This window comes from Mobula hypostoma, unplaced genomic scaffold (genome assembly GCF_963921235.1).
Source record: "Mobula hypostoma unplaced genomic scaffold, sMobHyp1.1 scaffold_142, whole genome shotgun sequence".
Lineage (NCBI taxonomy): Eukaryota > Metazoa > Chordata > Chondrichthyes > Myliobatiformes > Myliobatidae > Mobula > Mobula hypostoma.
Window position 1 is genome coordinate 159,460 of NW_026948256.1, and position 21,258 is coordinate 180,717.

The 21,258-nt window shown below is 63.5% G+C and overlaps 1 protein-coding gene across 1 annotated transcript in view; it reads right to left on the reverse strand.

The window, feature by feature from the left end:
- Window positions 1-21,258, reverse strand: part of LOC134342228 (rootletin-like) — a gene marked incomplete at its 5' end in the record, with an annotated part of 160,362 nt that overhangs the window by 73,935 nt on the left and 65,169 nt on the right. The window contains one exon of the mRNA XM_063040194.1: window positions 868-1,067. Within this exon, the coding sequence (XP_062896264.1) occupies window positions 868-1,067 (200 nt within the window). The remainder of the gene's footprint in view (window positions 1-867; window positions 1,068-21,258) is intronic.

Below are 21,258 nucleotides of genomic sequence, written 5' to 3' on the forward strand. Positions count from 1 at the left end.
GAGGGAGGGGGAAGAGGGAGAGGGAATGGGGGTAAGAGGGAGGGGGCAAGAGGGAGGGGGAAGAGGGAGGGGGAAGAGAGAGGGGGAAGAGGGAGGGGGAAGAGGGAGGGGGAAGAGGGAGGGGGAATGGGGGTAAGAGGGAGGGGGGAAAGAGGGAGGGGGAAGAGGGACGGGGAAGAGGGAGGGGGGAAGAGGGAGGGGGAAGAGGGAGGGGGAAGAGGGAGGGGGAAGAGGGAGGGGGAAGAGGGAGGGGGAAAGGGAGGGGGAAGAGGGAGGGGGGAAGAGGGAGGGGGAAGAGGGAGGGGGAAGAGGGAGGGGGAAGGGGGGAAGAGGGGGGAAGAGGGAGGGGGAAGAGGGGAGGGGGAGGGGGAAGAGGGAGGGGGAAGAGGGAGGGGGAAGAGGGAGGGGGAAAGGGGGGAAGAGGGAGGGGGGAAGAGGGAGGGGGGAAGAGGGAGTGGGGAAGAGGGAAGGGGAAGAGGGAGGGGGAAGGGGGGAAGAGGGGGGAAGAGGGAGGGGGAAGGGGGGAAGAGGGAGGGGGAAGAGGGAGGGGGAAGAGGGGGGGAAGAGGGAGGGGGAAGAGGGGGGTAAGAGGGAGGGGGAAGAGGGAGGGGGAAGGGGGAAGAGGGAGGGGGAAGGGGGGGAAGAGGGAGGGGGAAGAGTGGGGGGGAAGAGGGAGGGGGAAGAGTGAGGGGGAAGAGGGAGGGGAAGAGGGAGGGGGAAGAGGGAGGGGAAGAGGGAGGGGAAGAGGGAGGGGGAAGAGGGAGAGGGAGGTGGACCGGGAGGGGCAGAGTGAGGACAGTGGGGGGCGGTGGGGACAGTGGGGGGGGGACAGAGAGAGACAGAGGCAGTGGGGATATCGTCCTATACCTCCGGAGGTTCCCGATCTCCTCCCTCTGCTGCCTCAGTTCCTCCTGCAGTGCCCGGTGAGAGCGCTGGAGAGAATCCCTCTCCCGCTCGGCCTCCCCCGCCTGCCTCTCAGTCAGCTGCCATCGCTCCGCGGCGTCGGAAATCTGCTTCCGCAGCGCAGCACACGACTCCTGACTCGATTTCAGCCGAGCACGCAGCTCCTGGAAAATCAGGAAGACAGAGATCAGAAATCAGGAACTGTGCACGGTGCTCCTGGTGTGTGTGGGTCTGACCCGGGGGGGATACGGAGACGGGAACTGTGCGCGGTGCTCCCGGAGTGTGTGGGTCTGACCCGGGGGGGATACGGAGACGGGAACTGTGCACGGTGCTCCCGGTGTGTGTGGGTCTCACCCAGGGGGGTTTACAGAGACGGGAACTGTGCACGGTGCTCCCAGTGTGTGTGGGTCTGACCGGGGGGGGGGGGTGATACGGAGACGGGAACTGTGCACGGTGCTCCCGATGTGTGTGGGTCTGACCCGGGGGGGATACGGAGACGGGAACTGTGCACGGTGCTCCCGGTGTGTGTGGGTCTGACCCGGGGGATATAGAGACGGGAACTGTGCACGGTGCTCCCGGTGTGTGTGGGACTGACCCGGGGGGGATACGGAGATGGGAACTGTGCACGGTGTTCCTGATGTGTGTGGGTCTGACCCAGGGGGGGATACGGAGACGGGAACTGTGCACGGTGCTCCCGGTGTGTGTCGGGACTGCCCCATGGGGATACAGAGACAGGAACTGTGCACGGTGCTCCCAGGGTGTGTGGGTCTGACCCGTGGGGGATAAGTAGCCGGGAATTGTGTACGGTGCTCCCGGTGTGTGTGCGTCTCACCCAGGGGGTTTTACAGAGACGGGAACTGTACACGGTGCTCCCGGTGTGTGTGCGTCTGACCCAGGGGGATTTACAGAGACGGGAACTGTACACGGTGCTCCCGGTGTGTGTGGGTCTGACCCAGGGGGATTTACAGAGACGGGAACTGTACACGGTGCTCCCGGTGTGTGTGCGTCTGACCCAGGGGGATTTACGGAGACGGGAAGTGTACACGGTGCTCCCGGTGTGAGTGGGTCTGACCCAGGGGGATTTACAGAGACGGGAACTGTGCACGGTGTTCCCAGTGTGTGTGGGTCTGACCCACGGGAGATACGGAGTCAGGAACTGTGCACGGTGCTCCCGGTGTGTGTGGGTCTGACCGAGGGGGGATATGGAGAGGGGAACTGTACACGGTGCTCCCGGTGTGTGTGCGTCTGACCCGGGGGGGATACAGAGACGGGAACTGTGCACGGTGCTCACGGAGTGTGTGAGTCTGACCCGGGGGGATACGGAGAGGGGAACTGTGCACGATGCTCCCGGTGTGTGTGGGTCTGACCCGGGGGGGGGAGGGGATACGGAGACGGGAACTGTGCACGGTGCTCCCGGTGTGTGTGGGTCTGACCCAGGGGGGATACGGACACGGGAACTGTGCACGGTGCTCCAGGTGTGTGTGGGTCTGACCCGGGGGGGATACGGAGACGGGAACTGTGCACGGTGCTCCCGGTGTGTGTGGGTCCAACCCGGGGGGGATACGGAGACGGGAAATGTGCACGGTGCTCCCGGTGGGTGTGGGTCTGACCCGGGGGGAATACAGAGACGGGAACTGTGCACGGTGCTCCCGGTGTGTGTGGGTCTGACCCAGGGGGGATACGGAGACGGGAACTGTGCACGGTGCTCCCGGTGTGTGTGGGTCTGACCCAGGGGGATACGGAGACGGGAATTCTGCACGGAGTTCCCTGTGTGTGGGTCTGACCCGAGGAGGACAGGGAGACGGGAACTCTGCACGCTACTCCCGGTGTATGTGGGTCTGACCCAGGGGGGATACTGAGACGGGAACTGTGCACGGTGCTCCCGGTGTGTGTGGGTCTGACCCAGGGGGGATACGGAGACGGGAACTGTGCACGGTGCTCCCGGTGTGTGTCGGTCTGACCCATGGGGATACAGAGACGGGAACTGTGCACAGTATTCCCGGTGTGTGTGGGTCTGACCCGGGGGGATACTGAGACAGGAACTGTGCACGGTGCTCCCGGTGTATGTGGGTCTGACCCGGGGGGATACTGAGACAGGAACTGTGCATGGTGCACCCGGTGTGTGTGGGTCTGACCCGGGGGGGGGGGGGGGATACGGAGACGGGAAATGTGCATGGTGCTCCCTGTGTGTGTGGGTCTGACCCAGCGGAGGATACGGACACGGGAACAGTGCGCAGTGCTCCCCGTGTGTGTCGGTCTGACCCATGGGGATACAGAGACGGGAACTGTGCACAGTATTCCCGGTGTGTGTGGGTCTGACCGACGGGGGATACGGAGACGGGAACTGTGCACGGTACTCCGAGTGTGTGTGGGTCTGACCCAGGGGGAGATACAGTGACGGGAACTGTGCACGGTGCTCCCGGTGGGTGTGGGTCTGACCCAGGGGGGATACGGAGACGGGAACTGTGCACGGTGCTCCCGGTGTGTGTGGGTCTGACCCGGGTGGGCGGATACGGAGACGGGAACTGTGCACGGTGCTCTCGGTGTTTGTGGCTCTGACCCAGGGGGAATACGGAGAGGGGAACTGTGCACGGTGCTCCCAGTGTGTGTGGGTCTGACCCGGGGGGGGATACGGAGACGGGAACTGTGCACGGTGCTCCCGGTGGGTGTGGGTCTGACCCGGGGGGAATACGTACACAGGAACTGTGCACGGTGCTCCCGGTGTGTGTGGGTCTGACCCAGGGGGATACGGAGACGGGAATTCTGCACGGAGTTCCCTGTGTGTGGGTCTGACCCGAGGAGGACAGGGAGACGGGAACTCTGCACGCTACTCCCGGTGTGTGTGGGTCTGACCCAGGGGGGATACTGAGACAGGAACTGTACATGGTGCTCCCTGTGTGCGTGGGTCTGACCCAGCGGGGGATACGGACACGGGAACAGTGCGCAGTGCTCCCCGTGTATGTCGGTCTGACCCATGGGGATACAGAGACGGGAACTGTGCACAGTATTCCCGGTGTGTGTGGGTCTGACCCACGGGGGATACGGAGACGGGAACAGTGCACGGTACTCCGAGTGTGTGTGGGTCTGACCCGGGGGAATACGGAGAGGGGAACTGTGCACGGTGCTCCCGGTGGGTGTGGGACTGACCTGGGGGGGATACGGAGACGGGAACTGTGCACGGTGCTCTCGGTGTTTGTGGCTCTGACCCAGGGGGAATACGGAGAGGGGAACTGTGCACGGTGCTCCCGGTGTGTGTGGGTCTGACCAAGGAGGAGATACAGTGACGGGAACTGTGCACGGTGCTCCCGGTGTGTGTGGGTCTGACCCAGGGGGAATACGGAGACGGGAACTGTGCACGGTGCTCCCGGTGGGTGTGGGTCTGACCCAGGGGGGAACACAGAGACGTGAACTGTGCACGGTGCTCCCGGTGTGTGTGGGTCTGACCCGGGGGGGATACGGAGACGGGAACTGTGCACGGTGCTCCCAGTGTGTGTGGGTCTGAGCCAGGGGGGATACGGAGACGGGAACTGTGCACGGTGCTCCCTGTGTGTGTGGGTCTGACCAAGGGGGGATACGGAGACGGGAACTGTGCACGGTGCTCCCGGTGGGTGTCGGTCTGACCCGGAGGGATACGGAGATGGGAACTGTGCACGGTGCTCCCGGTGTGTGTGGGTCTGACCCACGGGGGATACGGAGACGGGAACTGTGCACGGTGCTCCCGGTGTGTGTGGGTCTGACCCAGGGGGATACGGAGACGGGAACTGTGCACGGTGCTCCCGGTGTGTGTGGGTCTGACCCAGGGGGGATACGGAGACGGGAACTGTGCACGGTGCTCCCGGTGTGTGTGGGTCTGACCCAGGGGGGATACGGAGACGGGAACTGTGCACGGTGCTCCCTGTGTGTGTGGGTCTGACCCAGGGGGAGATACGGAGACGGGAACTGTGCACGGTGCTCCCGGTGTGTGTGGGTCTGACCCGGTGGGGGGGATACGGAGACGGGAACTGTGCACGGTGCTCCCGGTGTGTGTGGGTCTGACCCAGGGGGGATACGGAGACGGGAACTGTGCACGGTGCTCCCGGTGTGTGTGGGTCTGACCCAGGGGGATACGGAGACGGGAATTCTGCACGGAGTTCCCTGTGTGTGGGTCTGACCCGAGGAGGACAGGGAGACGGGAACTCTGCACGCTACTCCCGGTGTATGTGGGTCTGACCCAGGGGGGATACTGAGACAGGAACTGTGCACGGTGCACCCGGTGTGTGTGGGTCTGACCCAGGGGGGATAAGGAGACGGGAACTGTGCACGATGCTCCCGGTGTGTGTGGGTCTCACCCAGGGGGGGTTTACAGAGACGGGAACTGTGCACGGTACTCCAGGTGTGTGTGGGTCTGACCCGGTGGGGGGGATACGGAGACGGGAACTGTGCACGGTGCTCCCGGTGTATGTGGGTCTGACCCGGGGGGATACTGAGACAGGAACTGTGCACGGTGCTCCCGGTGTGTGTGGGTCTGACCGCGGGGGGGATACTGAGACGGGAAATGTGCATGGTGCTCCCTGTGTGTGTGGGTCTGACCCAGCGGAGGATACGGACACGGGAACAGTGCGCAGTGCTCCCCGTGTGTGTCGGTCTGACCCATGGGGATACAGAGACGGGAACTGTGCACAGTATTCCCGGTGTGTGTGGGTCTGACCGACGGGGGATACGGAGACGGGAACTGTGCACGGTACTCCGAGTGTGTGTGGGTCTGACCCAGGGGGAGATACAGTGACGGGAACTGTGCACGGTGCTCCCGGTGGGTGTGGGTCTGACCCAGGGGGGATACGGAGACGGGAACTGTACACGGTGCTCCCGGTATATGTGGGTCTGACCCGGGTGGGCGGATACGGAGACGGGAACTGTGCACGGTGCTCTCGGTGTTTGTGGCTCTGACCCAGGGGGAATACGGAGAGGGGAACTGTGCACGGTGCTCCCAGTGTGTGTGGGTCTGACCCGGGGGGGGATACGGAGACGGGAACTGTGCACGGTGCTCCCGGTGGGTGTGGGTCTGACCCGGGGGGAATACGTACACAGGAACTGTGCACGGTGCTCCCGGTGTGTGTGGGTCTGACCCAGGGGGATACGGAGACGGGAATTCTGCACGGAGTTCCCTGTGTGTGGGTCTGACCCGAGGAGGACAGGGAGACGGGAACTCTGCACGCTACTCCCGGTGTGTGTGGGTCTGACCCAGGGGGGATACTGAGACAGGAACTGTACATGGTGCTCCCTGTGTGCGTGGGTCTGACCCAGCGGGGGATACGGACACGGGAACAGTGCGCAGTGCTCCCCGTGTATGTCGGTCTGACCCATGGGGATACAGAGACGGGAACTGTGCACAGTATTCCCGGTGTGTGTGGGTCTGACCCACGGGGGATACGGAGACGGGAACAGTGCACGGTACTCCGAGTGTGTGTGGGTCTGACCCAGGGGGATACGGAGAGGGGAACTGTGCACGGTGCTCCCGGTGGGTGTGGGACTGACCCGGGGGGGATACGGAGACGGGAACTGTGCACGGTGCTCTCGGTGTTTGTGGCTCTGACCCAGGGGGAATACGGAGAGGGGAACTGTGCACGGTGCTCCCTGTGTGTGTGGGTCTGACCAAGGAGGAGATACAGTGACGGGAACTGTGCACGGTGCTCCCGGTGTGTGTGGGTCTGACCCAGGGGGGATACGGAGACGGGAACTGTGCACGGTGCTCCCGGTGGGTGTGGGTCTGACCCAGGGGGGAACACAGAGACATGAACTGTGCACGGTGCTCCCGGTGTGTGTGGGTCTGACCCGGGGGGGATACGGAGACGGGAACTGTGCTCGGTGCTCCCGGTGTGTGTGGGTCTGAGCCAGGGGGGATACAGAGAGGGGAACTGCGCACGGTGCTCCCTGTGTGTGTGGGTCTGACCAAGGGGGGATACGGAGACGGGAACTGTGCACGGTGCTCCCGGTGGGTGTCGGTCTGACCCGGAGGGATACTGAGACAGGAACTGTGCACAGTATTCCCGGTATGTGTGGGTCTGACCCACGGAGGATACGGAGACGGGAACAGTGCACGGTACTCCGAGTGTGTGTGGGTCTGACCCAGGGGGATACGGAGAGGGGAACTGTGCACGGTGCTCCCGGTCGGTGTGGGACTGACCCAGGGGGGATACGGAGACGGGAACTGTGCACGGTGCTCTCGGTGTTTGTGGCTCTGACCCAGGGGGAATACGGAGAGGGGAACTGTGCACGGTGCTCCCTGTGTGTGTGGGTCTGACCAAGGAGGAGATACAGTGACGGGAACTGTGCACGGTGCTCCCGGTGTGTGTGGGTCTGACCCGGTGGGGGGGATACGGAGACGGGAACTGTGCACGGTGCTCCCGGTGTGTGTGGGTCTGACCCAGGGGGGATACGGAGACGGGAACTGTGCACGGTGCTCCCGGTGGGTGTGGGTCTGACCCAGGGGGATACGGAGACGGGAATTCTGCACGGAGTTCCCTGTGTGTGGGTCTGACCCGAGGAGGACAGGGAGACGGGAACTCTGCACGCTACTCCCGGTGTGTGTGGGTCTGACCCAGGGGGGATACTGAGACAGGAACTGTACATGGTGCTCCCTGTGTGCGTGGGTCTGACCCAGCGGGGGATACGGACACGGGAACAGTGCGCAGTGCTCCCCGTGTATGTCGGTCTGACCCATGGGGATACAGAGACGGGAACTGTGCACAGTATTCCCGGTGTGTGTGGGTCTGACCCACGGGGGATACGGAGACGGGAACAGTGCACGGTACTCCGAGTGTGTGTGGGTCTGACCCAGGGGGATACGGAGAGGGGAACTGTGCACGGTGCTCCCGGTGTGTGTGGGTCTGACCCGGTGGGGGGGATACGGAGACGGGAACTGTGCATGGTGCTCCCGGTGTGTGTGGGTCTGACCCAGGGGGATACGGAGAGGGGAACTGTGCACGGTGCTCCCGGTGGGTGTGGGACTGACCCGGGGGGGATACGGAGACGGGAACTGTGCACGGTGCTCTCGGTGTTTGTGGCTCTGACCCAGGGGGAATACAGAGAGGGGAACTGTGCACGGTGCTCCCTGTGTGTGTGGGTCTGACCAAGGAGGAGATACAGTGACGGGAACTGTGCACGGTGCTCCCTGTGTGTGTGGGTCTGAGCCAGAGGGGATACAGAGAGGGGAACTGTGCACGGTGCTCCCGGTGTGTGTGGGTCTGAGCCAGAGGGGATACAGAGAGGGGAACTGTGCACGGTGCTCCCTGTGTGTGTGGGTCTGACCAAGGGGGGATACGGAGACGGGAACTGTGCACGGTGCTCCCGGTGGGTGTCGGTCTGACCCGGAGGGATACGGAGATGGGAACTGTGCACGGTGCGCCCTGTGTGCGTGGGTCTGAGCCAGAGGGGATACAGAGAGGGGAACTGTGCACAGTGCTCCCACTGTGTGGGTCTGACGAAGTGGGCATAAGGAGACGGAAACTGTGCACAGAGCTCCCGGTGTGTGTGGGTCTCACCCAGGGGGGTTTACAGAGACGGGAACTGTGCACGGTACTCCTGGTGTGTGTGGGTCTGACCCGGTGGGGGGGATACGGAAACGGGAACTGTGCTCGGTGCTCCCGGTGTGTGTGGGTCTGAGCCAGGGGGGATACGGAGACGGGAACTGTGCACGGTGCTCCCTGTGTGTGTGGGTCTGACCCAGGGGGGATACGGAGAGGGGAACTGTGCACGGTGCTCTCTGTGTGTGTGGGTCTCACCCGGGGGGTTTACAGAGACGGGAACTGTGCACGGTACTCCTGGTGTGTGTGGGTCTGACCCGGTGGGGGGCATACGGAGACGGGAACTGTGCACGGTACTCCCGGTGTGTGTGGGTCTGACCCACGGAGGATACGGAGACGGGAACAGTGCACGGTACTCCGAGTGTGTGTGGGTCTGACCCAGGGGGATACGGAGAGGGGAACTGTGCACGGTGCTCCCGGTGGGTGTGGGACTGACCCGGGGGGGATACGGAGACGGGAACTGTGCACGGTGCTCTCGGTGTTTGTGGCTCTGACCCAGGGGGAATACGGAGAGGGGAACTGTGCACGGTGCTCCCTGTGTGTGTGGGTCTGACCAAGGAGGAGATACAGTGACGGGAACTGTGCACGGTGCTCCCGGTGTGTGTGGGTCTGACCCGGGGGGGGGATACGGAGACGGGAACTGTGCACGGTGCTCCCGGTGTGTGTGGGTCTGACCCAGGGGGGATACGGAGACGGGAACTGTGCACGGTGCTCCCGGTGTGTGTGGGTCTGACCCAGGGGGGATACGGAGACGGGAACTGTGCTCGGTGCTCCCGGTGTGTGTGGGTCTGAGCCAGGGGGGATACGGAGACGGGAACTGTGCACGGTGCTCCCTGTGTGTGTGGGTCTGACCCAGGGGGGATACGGAGAGGGGAACTGTGCACGATGCTCCCTGTGTGTGGTTCTGACCAAGGGGGGATAAGGAGACGGGAACTGTGCACGGTGCTCTCTGTGTGTGTGGGTCTCACCCGGGGGGTTTACAGAGACGGGAACTGTGCACGGTACTCCTGGTGTGTGTGGGTCTGACCCGGTGGGGGGCATACGGAGACGGGAACTGTGCACGGTACTCCCGGTGTGTGTGGGTCTGACCCACGGAGGATACGGAGACGGGAACAGTGCACGGTACTCCGAGTGTGTGTGGGTCTGACCCAGGGGGATACGGAGAGGGGAACTGTGCACGGTGCTCCCGGTGGGTGTGGGACTGACCCGGGGGGGATACGGAGACGGGAACTGTGCACGGTGCTCTCGGTGTTTGTGGCTCTGACCCAGGGGGAATACGGAGAGGGGAACTGTGCACGGTGCTCCCTGTGTGTGTGGGTCTGACCAAGGAGGAGATACAGTGACGGGAACTGTGCACGGTGCTCCCGGTGTGTGTGGGTCTGACCCGGTGGAGGGGATACGGAGACGGGAACTGTGCACGGTGCTCCCGGTGTGTGTGGGTCTGACCCAGGGGGGATACGGAGACGGGAACTGTGCACGGTGCTCCCATGTGTGTGGGTCTGACCAAGGGGGGATACGGAGACGGGAACTGTGCACGGTGCTCCCGGTGTGTGTGGGTCTGACCCGGGGGGATACAGAGACGGGAACTGTGCACGGTGCTCCCGGTGTGTGTGGGTCTGACCCGGTGGGGGGGATACGGAGACGGGAACTGTGCACGGTGCTCCCGGTGTGTGTGGGTCTGACCCACGGGGGATACGGAGACGGGAACTGTGCACGGTACTCCCGGTGTGTGTGGGTCTGACCCAGGGGGATACGGAGAGGGGAACTGTGCACGGTGCTCCCGGTGTGTGTGGGTCTGACCCGGGGGGGATACGGAGACGGGAACTGTGCACGGTGCTCCCGGTGTGTGTGGGTCTGACCCAGGGGGGATACGGAGACGGGAACTGTGCACGGTGCTCCCTGTGTGTGTGGGTCTGACCAAGGAGGAGATACAGTGACGGGAACTGTGCACGGTGCTCCCGGTGTGTGTGGGTCTGACCCGGTGGGGGGGATACAGAGACGGGAACTGTGCACGGTGCTCCCGGTGTGTGTGGGTCTGACCCAGGGGGAATACAGTGACGGGAACTGTGCACGGTGCTCCCGGTGGGTGTGGGTACCCGGGGGGAACACAGAGACGTGAACTGTGCACGGTGCTCCCGGTGTGTGTGGGTCTGACCAAGGGGGGATACGGAGACGGGAACTGTGCACGGTGCTCCCGGTGGGTGTCGGTCTGACCCAGGGGGATACAGAGACGTGAACTGTGCTCGGTGCTCCCAGTGTGTGTGGGTCTGAGCCAGAGGGGATACGGAGACGGGAACTGTGCACGGTGCTCCCGGTGTGTGTGGGTCTCACCCAGGGGGGTTTACAGAGACGGGAACTGTGCACGGTGCTCCTGGTGTGTGTGGGTCTGACCCGGTGGGGGGGATACGGAGACGGGAACTGTGCACGGTGCTCCCGGTGTGTGTGGGTCTCACCCAGGGGGGTTTACAGAGACGGGAACTGTGCACGGTACTCCTGGTGTGTGTGGGTCTGACCCGGTGGGGGGGATACGGAGACGGGAACTGTGCACGGTGCTCCCGGTGTGTGTGGGTCTGAGCCAGCGGGGATACGGAGACGGGAACTGTGCACGGTGCTCCCGGTGTGTGTGGGTCTGACCCGGGGGGGATACGGAGACGGGAACTGTGCACGGTGCTCCCGGTGTGTGTGGGTCTGACCCAGGGGGGATACGGAGACGGGAACTGTGCACGGTGCTCCCGGTGTGTGTGGGTCTGACCCAGGGGGATACGGAGACGGGAATTCTGCACGGAGTTCCCTGTGTGTGGGTCTGACCCGAGGAGGACAGGGAGACGGGAACTCTGCACGCTACTCCCGGTGTATGTGGGTCTGACCCAGGGGGGATACTGAGACAGGAACTGTGCACGGTGCTCCCTGTGTGTGTGGGTCTGACCCAGCGGGGGATACGGAGACGGGAACTGTGCGCAGTGCTCCCCGTGTATGTCGGTCTGACCCATGGGGATACAGAGACGGGAACTGTGCACAGTATTCCCGGTGTGTGTGGGTCTGACCCGGGGGGATACTGAGACAGGAACTGTGCACGGTGCTCCCGGTGTATGTGGGTCTGACCCGGGGGGATACTGAGACAGGAACTGTGCATGGTGCACCCGGTGTGTGTGGGTCTGACCCGGGGGGGGGGGGGGGGGATACGGAGACGGGAAATGTGCATGGTGCTCCCTGTGTGTGTGGGTCTGACCCAGCGGAGGATACGGACACGGGAACAGTGCGCAGTGCTCCCCGTGTGTGTCGGTCTGACCCATGGGGATACAGAGACGGGAACTGTGCACAGTATTCCCGGTGTGTGTGGGTCTGACCGACGGGGGATACGGAGACGGGAACTGTGCACGGTACTCCGAGTGTGTGTGGGTCTGACCCAGGGGGAGATACAGTGACGGGAACTGTGCACGGTGCTCCCGGTGGGTGTGGGTCTGACCCAGGGGGGATACGGAGACGGGAACTGCACACGGTGCTCCCGGTATATGTGGGTCTGACCCGGGTGGGCGGATACGGAGACGGGAACTGTGCACGGTGCTCTCGGTGTTTGTGGCTCTGACCCAGGGGGATACGGAGAGGGGAACTGTGCACGGTGCTCCCAGTGTGTGTGGGTCTGACCCGGGGGGGGATACGGAGACGGGAACTGTGCACGGTGCTCCCGGTGGGTGTGGGTCTGACCCAGGGGGGATACTGAGACAGGAACTGTGCACGGTGCTCCCTGTGTGTGTGGGTCTGACCAAGGGGGGATACGGAGACGGGAACAGTGCGCAGTGCTCCCCGTGTATGTCAGTCTGACCCATGGGGATACAGAGACGGGAACTGTGCACAGTATTCCCGGTGTGTGTGGGTCTGACCCACGGGGGATACGGAGACGGGAACAGTGCACGGTACTCCGAGTGTGTGTGGGTCTGACCCAGGGGGATACGGAGAGGGGAACTGTGCACGGTGCTCCCGGTGGGTGTGGGACTGACCCGGGGGGGATACGGAGACGGGAACTGTGCACGGTGCTCTCGGTGTTTGTGGCTCTGACCCAGGGGGAATACGGAGAGGGGAACTGTGCACGGTGCTCCCTGTGTGTGTGGGTCTGACCAAGGAGGAGATACAGTGACGGGAACTGTGCACGGTGCTCCCGGTGTGTGTGGGTCTGACCCAGGGGGGATACGGAGACGGGAACTGTGCACGGTGCTCCCGGTGGGTGTGGGTACCCGGGGGGAACACAGAGACGTGAACTGTGCACGGTGCTCCCGGTGTGTGTGGGTCTGACCCGGGGGGGATACGGAGACGGGAACTGTGCTCGGTGCTCCCGGTGTGTGTGGGTCTGAGCCAGGGGGGATACGGAGACGGGAACTGTGCACGGTGCTCCCTGTGTGTGTGGGTCTGACCCAGGGGGGATACGGAGACGGGAACTGTGCACGGTGCTCCCGGTGTGTGTCGGTCTGACCCGGAGGGATACTGAGACAGGAACTGTGCACAGTATTCCCGGTGTGTGTGGGTCTGACCCACGGGGGATACGGAGACGGGAACAGTGCACGGTACTCCGAGTGTGTGTGGGTCTGACCCAGGGGGATACGGAGAGGGGAACTGTGCACGGTGCTCCCGGTGGGTGTGGGTCTGACCCAGGGGGGATACGGAGACGGGAACTGTGCACGGTGCTCTCGGTGTTTGTGGCTCTGACCCAGGGGGAATACGGAGAGGGGAACTGTGCACGGTGCTCCCTGTGTGTGTGGGTCTGACCAAGGAGGAGATACAGTGACGGGAACTGTGCACGGTGCTCCCAGTGTGTGTGGGTCTGACCCGGTGGGGGGGATACGGAGACGGGAACTGTGCACGGTGCTCCCGGTGTGTGTGGGTCTGACCCAGGGGGGATACGGAGACGGGAACTGTGCACGGTGCTCCCGGTGTGTGTGGGTCTGACCCAGGGGGATACGGAGACGGGAATTCTGCACGGAGTTCCCTGTGTGTGGGTCTGACCCGAGGAGGACAGGGAGACGGGAACTCTGCACGCTACTCCCGGTGTGTGTGGGTCTGACCCAGGGGGGATACTGAGACAGGAACTGTACATGGTGCTCCCTGTGTGCGTGGGTCTGACCCAGCGGGGGATACGGACACGGGAACAGTGCGCAGTGCTCCCCGTGTATGTCGGTCTGACCCATGGGGATACAGAGACGGGAACTGTGCACAGTATTCCCGGTGTGTGTGGGTCTGACCCACGGGGGATACGGAGACGGGAACAGTGCACGGTACTCCGAGTGTGTGTGGGTCTGACCCAGGGGGATACGGAGAGGGGAACTGTGCACGGTGCTCCCGGTGGGTGTGGGACTGACCCGGGGGGGATACGGAGACGGGAACTGTGCACGGTGCTCTCGGTGTTTGTGGCTCTGACCCAGGGGGAACACAGAGAGGGGAACTGTGCACGGTGCTCCCTGTGTGTGTGGGTCTGACCAAGGAGGAGATACAGTGACGGGAACTGTGCACGGTGCTCCCGGTGTGTGTGGGTCTGACCCGGTGGGGGGGATACGGAGACGGGAACTGTGCACGGTGCTCCCGGTGTGTGTGGGTCTGACCCAGGGGGATACGGAGAGGGGAACTGTGCACGGTGCTCCCGGTGGGTGTGGGTCTGACCCGGGGGGGATACGGAGACGGGAACTGTGCACGGTGCTCTCGGTGTTTGTGGCTCTGACCCAGGGGGAATACAGAGAGGGGAACTGTGCACGGTACTCCTGGTGTGTGTGGGTCTGACCCGGTGGGGGGGATACGGAAACGGGAACTGTGCTCGGTGCTCCCGGTGTGTGTGGGTCTGAGCCAGGGGGGATACGGAGACGGGAACTGTGCACGGTGCTCCCTGTGTGTGTGGGTCTGACCCAGGGGGGATACGGAGAGGGGAACTGTGCACGATGCTCCCTGTGTGTGGTTCTGACCAAGGGGGGATAAGGAGACGGGAACTGTGCACGGTGCTCTCTGTGTGTGTGGGTCTCACCCGGGGGGATACAGAGACGGGAACTGTGCACGGTACTCCGGGTGTGTGTGGGTCTGACCCGGTGGGGGGCATACGGAGACGGGAACTGTGCACGGTGCTCCCGGTGTGTGTGGGTCTGACCCACGGGGGATACGGAGACGGGAACTGTGCACGGTACTCCGAGTGTGTGTGGGTCTGACCCAGGGGGATACGGAGACGGGAACTGTGCACGGTGCTCCCGGTGGGTGTGGGTCTGACCCGGGGGGGATACGGAGACGGGAACTGTGCACGGTGCTCCCGGTGTGTGTGGCTCTGACCCAGGGGGAATACGGAGAGGGGAACTGTGCACGGTGCTCCCTGTGTGTGTGGGTCTGACCAAGGAGGAGATACAGTGACGGGAACTGTGCACGGTGCTCCCGGTGTGTGTGGGTCTGACCCGGTGGGGGGGATACGGAGACGGGAACTGTGCACGGTGCTCCCGGTGTGTGTGGGTCTGACCCAGGGGGGATACGGAGACGGGAACTGTGCACGGTGCTCCCGGTGGGTGTGGGTCTGACCCAGGGGGGAACACAGAGACGTGAACTGTGCACGGTGCTCCCGGTGTGTGTGGGTCTGACCCAGGGGGGATACGGAGACGGGAACTGTGCACGGTGCTCCCTGTGTGTGTGGGTCTGACCAAGGGGGGATACGGAGACGGGAACTGTGCACGGTGCTCCCGGTGGGTGTCGGTCTGACCCGGAGGGATACGGAGATGGGAACTGTGCACGGAGCTCCCGGTGTGTGTGGGTCTCACCCAGGGGGGTTTACAGAGATGGGAACTGTGCACGGTACTCCTGGTGTGTGTGGGTCTGACCCGGTGGGTGGGATACGGAGACGGGAACTGTGCACGGTGCTCCCGGTGTGTGTGGGTCTGAGCCAGGGGGGATACGGAGACGGGAACTGTGCACGGTGCTCCCGGTGTGTGTGGGTCTGACCCGGGGGGGATACGGAGACGGGAACTGTGCACGGTGCTCCCGGTGTGTGTGGGTCTGACCCAGGGGGGATACGGAGACGGGAACTGTGCACGGTGCTCCCGGTGTGTGTGGGTCTGACCCGGGGGGGATACGGAGACGGGAACTGTGCACGGTGCTCCCGGTGTGTGTGGGTCTGACCCAGTGGGGATACGGAGACGGGAACTGTGCACGGTGCTCCCGGTGTGTGTGGGTCTGACCCAGGGGGGATAAGGAGACGGGAACTGTGCACGATGCTCCCGGTGTGTGTGGGTCTCACCCAGGGGGGGTTTACAGAGACGGGAACTGTGCACGGTACTCCTGGTGTGTGTGGGTCTGACCCGAAGGGGGGGATACGGAGACGGGAACAGTGCACGGTGCTCCCGGTGTATGTGGGTCTGACCCAGGGGGGATACTGAGACAGGAACTGTGCACGGTGCACCCGGTGTGTGTGGGTCTGACCCAGGGGGATACGGAGACGGGAATTCTGCACGGAGTTCCCTGTGTGTGGGTCTGACCCGAGGAGGACAGGGAGACGGGAACTCTGCACGCTACTCCCGGTGTGTGTGGGTCTGACCCAGGGGGGATATGGAGACAGGAATTCTGCACGGAGTTCCCTGTGTGTGGGTCTGACCCGAGGAGGACAGGGAGACGGGAACTCTGCACGCTACTCCCGGTGTGTGTGGGTCTGACCCAGGGGGGATACTGAGACAGGAACTGTACATGGTGCTCCCTGTGTGTGTGGGTCTGACCCAGCAGAGGATACGGACACAGGAACAGTGCGCAGTGCTCCCCGTGTATGTCGGTCTGACCCATGGGGATACAGAGACGGGAACTGTGCACAGTATTCCCGGTGTGTGTGGGTCTGACCCACGGGGGATACGGAGACGGGAACAGTGCACGGTACTCCGAGTGTGTGTGGGTCTGACCCAGGGGGATACGGAGAGGGGAACTGTGCACGGTGCTCCCGGTGGGTGTGGGACTGACCCGGGGGGGATACGGAGACGGGAACTGTGCACGGTGCTCTCGGTGTTTGTGGCTCTGACCCAGGGGGAATACGGAGAGGGGAACTGTGCACGGTGCTCCCTGTGTGTGTGGGTCGGACCAAGGAGGAGATACAGTGACGGGAACTGTGCACGGTGCTCCCGGTGTGTGTGGGTCTGACCCGGTGGGGGGGATACGGAGACGGGAACTGTGCATGGTGCTCCCGGTGTGTGTGGGTCTGACCCAAGGGGAGATACGGAGACGGGAACTGTGCACGGTGCTCCCGGTGTGTGTGGGTCTGACCCATAGGGGGATACGGAGACGGGAACTGTGCACGGTGCTCCCGGTGTGTGTGGGTCTGACCCAGGGGGGATACGGAGAGGGGAACTGTGCACGATGCTCCCTGTGTGTGTGGGTCTGACCAACGGGGGATACGGAGACGGGAACTGTGCACGGTGCTCCCGGTGTGTGTGGGTCTGACCAAGGGGGGATAAGGAGACGAAAACTGTGCACGGTGCTCCCGGTGTGTGTGGGTCTGACCCAGGGGGATACAGAGACGGGAACTGTGTACAGTATTCCCGGTGTGTGTGGGTCTGACCCACGGGGGATACGGAGCCGGGAACTGTGCATGGTACTCCGAGTGTGTGTGGGTCTGACCCGGGGGGTATACGGAGACGGGAACTGTGCACGGTGCTCCCGGTGTGTGTGGGTCTGACCCGGGGGGGATACGGAGAGGGGAACTGTGCACGGTGCTCCCTGTGTGTGTGGGTCTGAGCCAGGGGGGATACGGAGACTGGAACTGTGCACGGTGCTCCCGGTGTGTGTCGGTCTGACCCATGGGAATACAGAGATGGGAACTGTGTACTGTACTCCCGGTGTGTGTGGGTCTGACCCAGGGGGGATACGGAGACAGGAACTGTGCATGGTACTCCCGGTGTGTGTGGGTCTGACCCTTGGGGGATAAGTAGACGGGAACTGTGCACGGTGCTCCCGGTGGGTGTGGGTCTGTCCCGGGGGGGGATACGGAGACGGGAGCTGTACATGGTCCTCCCGGTGTGTGTGCGTCTGACCCGGGTGGGCGGAAACGGAGACGGGAACTGTGCACGGTTCTCTCTGTGTGTTGGTCTGACCGAGGGGGGATACGGAGACGGGAACTGTGCACGGTGCTCCCTGTGTGTGTGGGTCTGACCCGGGGGGGATACGGAGACGGGAACTGTGCACGGTGCTCCCGGTGTGTGTGGGTCTGACCCATGGGGATACGGAGACGGGAACTGTGCACGGTGCTCCCTGTGTGTGTGGGTCTGACCCGGGGGGGATACGGAGACGGGAACTGTGCACGGTGCTCCCGGTGTGTGTGGGTCTGACCAAGGGGGGATACGGAGACGGGAACTGTGCACGGTGCTCCCGGTGTGTGTGGGTCTGACCCGGGGGGGGATACGGAGACGGGAACTGTGCACGGTGCTCCCGGTGTGTGTGGGTCTGACCCATAGGAGGGTCACGGAGATGGGAACTGTGCGCGGTGCTCCCCGTGTGTTTCGGTCTGACCCATGGGGATACAAAGACGGGAACTGTGTACTGTACTCCAGGGGGGATACGGAGACGGGAACTGTGCATGGTGCTCCCTGTGTGTGTGTGGGTCTGACCCAGGGGGGATACGGAGACGGGAACTGTGCACGGTGCTCCCGGTGTGTGTGGGTCTGACCCGGGGGGGATACGGAGACGGGAACTGTGCACGGTGCTCCCGGTGTGTGTGGGTCTGACCCAGGGGGGATACGGAGACAGGAACTGTGCACGGTGCTCCCAGTGGGTGTGGGTCTGACCAAGGGAGATACGGAGACGGGAACTGTGCACGGTGCTCCCAGTGTGTGTGGGTCTGACCCGAGGGGGATACGGAGACGGGAACTGTGCACGGTGCTCCCGGTGTGTGTGGGTCTGACCCAGCGGGGGATACGGAGACGGGAACTGTGCACTGTGCTCCCGGCATTTGTGGGTCTGACCCAGGGAGATACGGAGAAGGGAATTGTGCACTGAGTTCCCTGTGTGTGTCGGTCTGACCCGGGGGAATACGGAGACAGGAAATGTGTACTGTGCTCCCGGTGTGTCTGGGTGTGACCTAGGGGGGATGTGGAGACGGGAACTGTGCACGGTGTTCCCGGTGTGTGTGGGTCTGACCCACGGGGGATACGGAGACGGGAACTGTGCACAGTACTCCCAGTGTATGTGGGTCTGACCCGGGGGGATACGGAGAGGGGAACTGTGTACGGTGCTCCCGGTGTGTGTGGGTCTGATCCAGGGGGGATACGGAGACGGGAACTGTGCACGGTGCTCCCGGTGTGTGTCGGTCTGACCCGGGGGAATACGGAGACAGGAACTGTGCATGGTGCTCCCGGTGTGTGTGGGTCTGACCCGGGGAGGATATGGAGACGGGAACTGTGCACGGTGCTCCCGGTGTGTGTGGGTCTAAGCCGTATCCCCCCTGGCTCAGACCCACACACACCAGGAGCACCGTGCACAGTTCCCGTCTCCGTATATCTTGACGGGAATACGTTGACGGGAAGTTTGCACGCTCCTCCCGGTGTGTGTGGGTCTGACCCAGTGGGGGGGATACGGAGACGGGAACTGTGTACTGAGTTCCCTGTGTATCTGGGTCTCACCCAGGGGAATACGCAGACAGGAACAGTGTACTGTGCTCCTGGTGTGTCTTGGTCTGACCCAGGGGGGATACAGAGACGGGAACTGTGCATGGTGCTCCCGGTGTGTGTGGGTCTGACCCAGGGGGGATACGGAGACGGGAACTGTGCACGGTGCTCCCAGTGTGTGTGGGTCTGACCCGGGGGGATACGGAGACGGGAACTGTGCACGGTGCTCCCGGTGTGTGTGGGTCTGACCCAGGGGGGATACGGAGACGGGAACTCTGCACGGTGCTCCCGGTGTGTGTGGGTCTGACCCAGGGGGGATAAGGAGACGGGAACTGTGCACGGTGCTCCCGGTGTGTGTGGGTCTGACCCAGGGGGATACAGAGACGGGAACTGTGTACAGTATTCCCGCTGTGTGTGGGTCTGACCCACGGGGGATACGGAGACGGGAACTGTGCACGGTACTCCGAGTGTGTGTGGGTCTGACCCGGGGGGTATACGGTTACGGGAACTGTGCATGGTGCTCCCGGTGGGTGTGGGTCTGACCCAGGGGGGATACGGAGACGGGAACTGTGCACGGTGCTCCCTGTGTGTGGGTCTGACCAAGGGCTTAGAAGGAGACGCGAACTCTGCATGGTGCTCACGGTGTGTGTGGGTCTGACCCGGGGGGGATACGGAGAGGGGAACTGTGCACGGTGCTCCCTGTGTGTGTGGGTCTGAGCTCGGGGGGATACGGAGACAGGAACTGTGCACGGTGCTCCAGGTGTGTCTGGGTGTGACCTAGGGGGGGGATATGTAGACGGGAACTGTGCACGGTGCTCCCGGTGTGTGTCGGTCTGACCCATGGGAATACAGAGATGGGAACTGTGTACTGTACTCCCGGTGTGTGTGGGTCTGACCCAGGGGGGATACGGAGACAGGAACTGTGCATGGTACTCCCGGTGTGTGTGGGTCTGACCCATGGGGGATAAGTAGACGGGAACTGTGCACGGTGCTCCCGGTGGGTGTGGGTCTGTCCCGGGGGGGGATACGGAGACGGGAACTGTACATGGTCCTCCCGGTGTGTGTGCGTCTGACCCGGGTGGGCGGATACGGAGACAGGAACTGTGCACGGTTCTCTCTGTGTGTTGGTCTGAACCAGGGGGGATACGGAGATGGGAACTGTGCACGGTGCTCCCTGTGTGTGGGTCTGAGCAAGGGCGGATAAGGAGACGCGAACTCTGCAGGGCGCTCACGGTGTGTGTGGGTCTGACCCGGGGGCGGATACGGAGACGGGAACTGTGCACGGTGCTCCCGGTGTGTGTGGGTCTGACCCATAGGAGGGTCACGGAGATGGGAACTGTGCGCGGTGCTCCCCGTGTGTTTCGGTCTGACCCGTGGGGATACAAAGACGGGAACTGTGTACTGTACTCCCGGTGTGTGTGGGTCTGACCTATGGGGGATACCAAGATAGGAACTGTGTACGGTGCTCCTGGTGTGTGTGGGTCTGACCCAGGGGAGGGATACGGACACGGGAACTGTGCACGGTGCTCCCGGTGTGTGTGGGTCTGACCCGGGGGTGGGGTGATACAGAGACGGGAACTGTGCACGGTGCTCCCGGTGTGTGTGTGGGTCTGACCCAGGGGAGGGATACGGAGACGGGAACTGTGCACGGTGCTCCCGGTGTGTGTGTGGGTCTGACCCTGGGGAGGGATACGGAGACAGGAACTGTGCACGGTCCTCCCGGTGTGTGTGGGTCTGACCCAGGGGGGATACGGAGACGGGAACTGTGCACGGTGCTCCCTGTGTGTGTGTGTGTGTGTGTGTGTGTGTCTGACCCAGGAGGGATACGGAGACGGGAACTGTGCATGGTGCTCCCGGTGTGTGTGGGTCTGATCCAGGGGGGATACGGAGACAGGAACTGTGTACGGTGCTCCCTGTGTGTGTGGGTCTCAGCCAAGGGGGGATACGGAGACGGGAACTGTGCACGGTGCTCCCGGTGTGTCTTGCTCTGACCCAGCGGGGATACGGAGACGGGAACTGTGCATGGTGCTCCCGGTGTGTGTGGGTCTGACCCGGGGGGACACGGAGACGGGAACTGTGCACGGTGCTCCCTGTGTGTGGGTCTGACCAAGGGGGGATAAGGAGACGGGAACTGTGCACGGTGCTCCCGGTGTGTCTGGGTCTGACCCAGTGGGATACGGACACGGAGAGGGGAACTG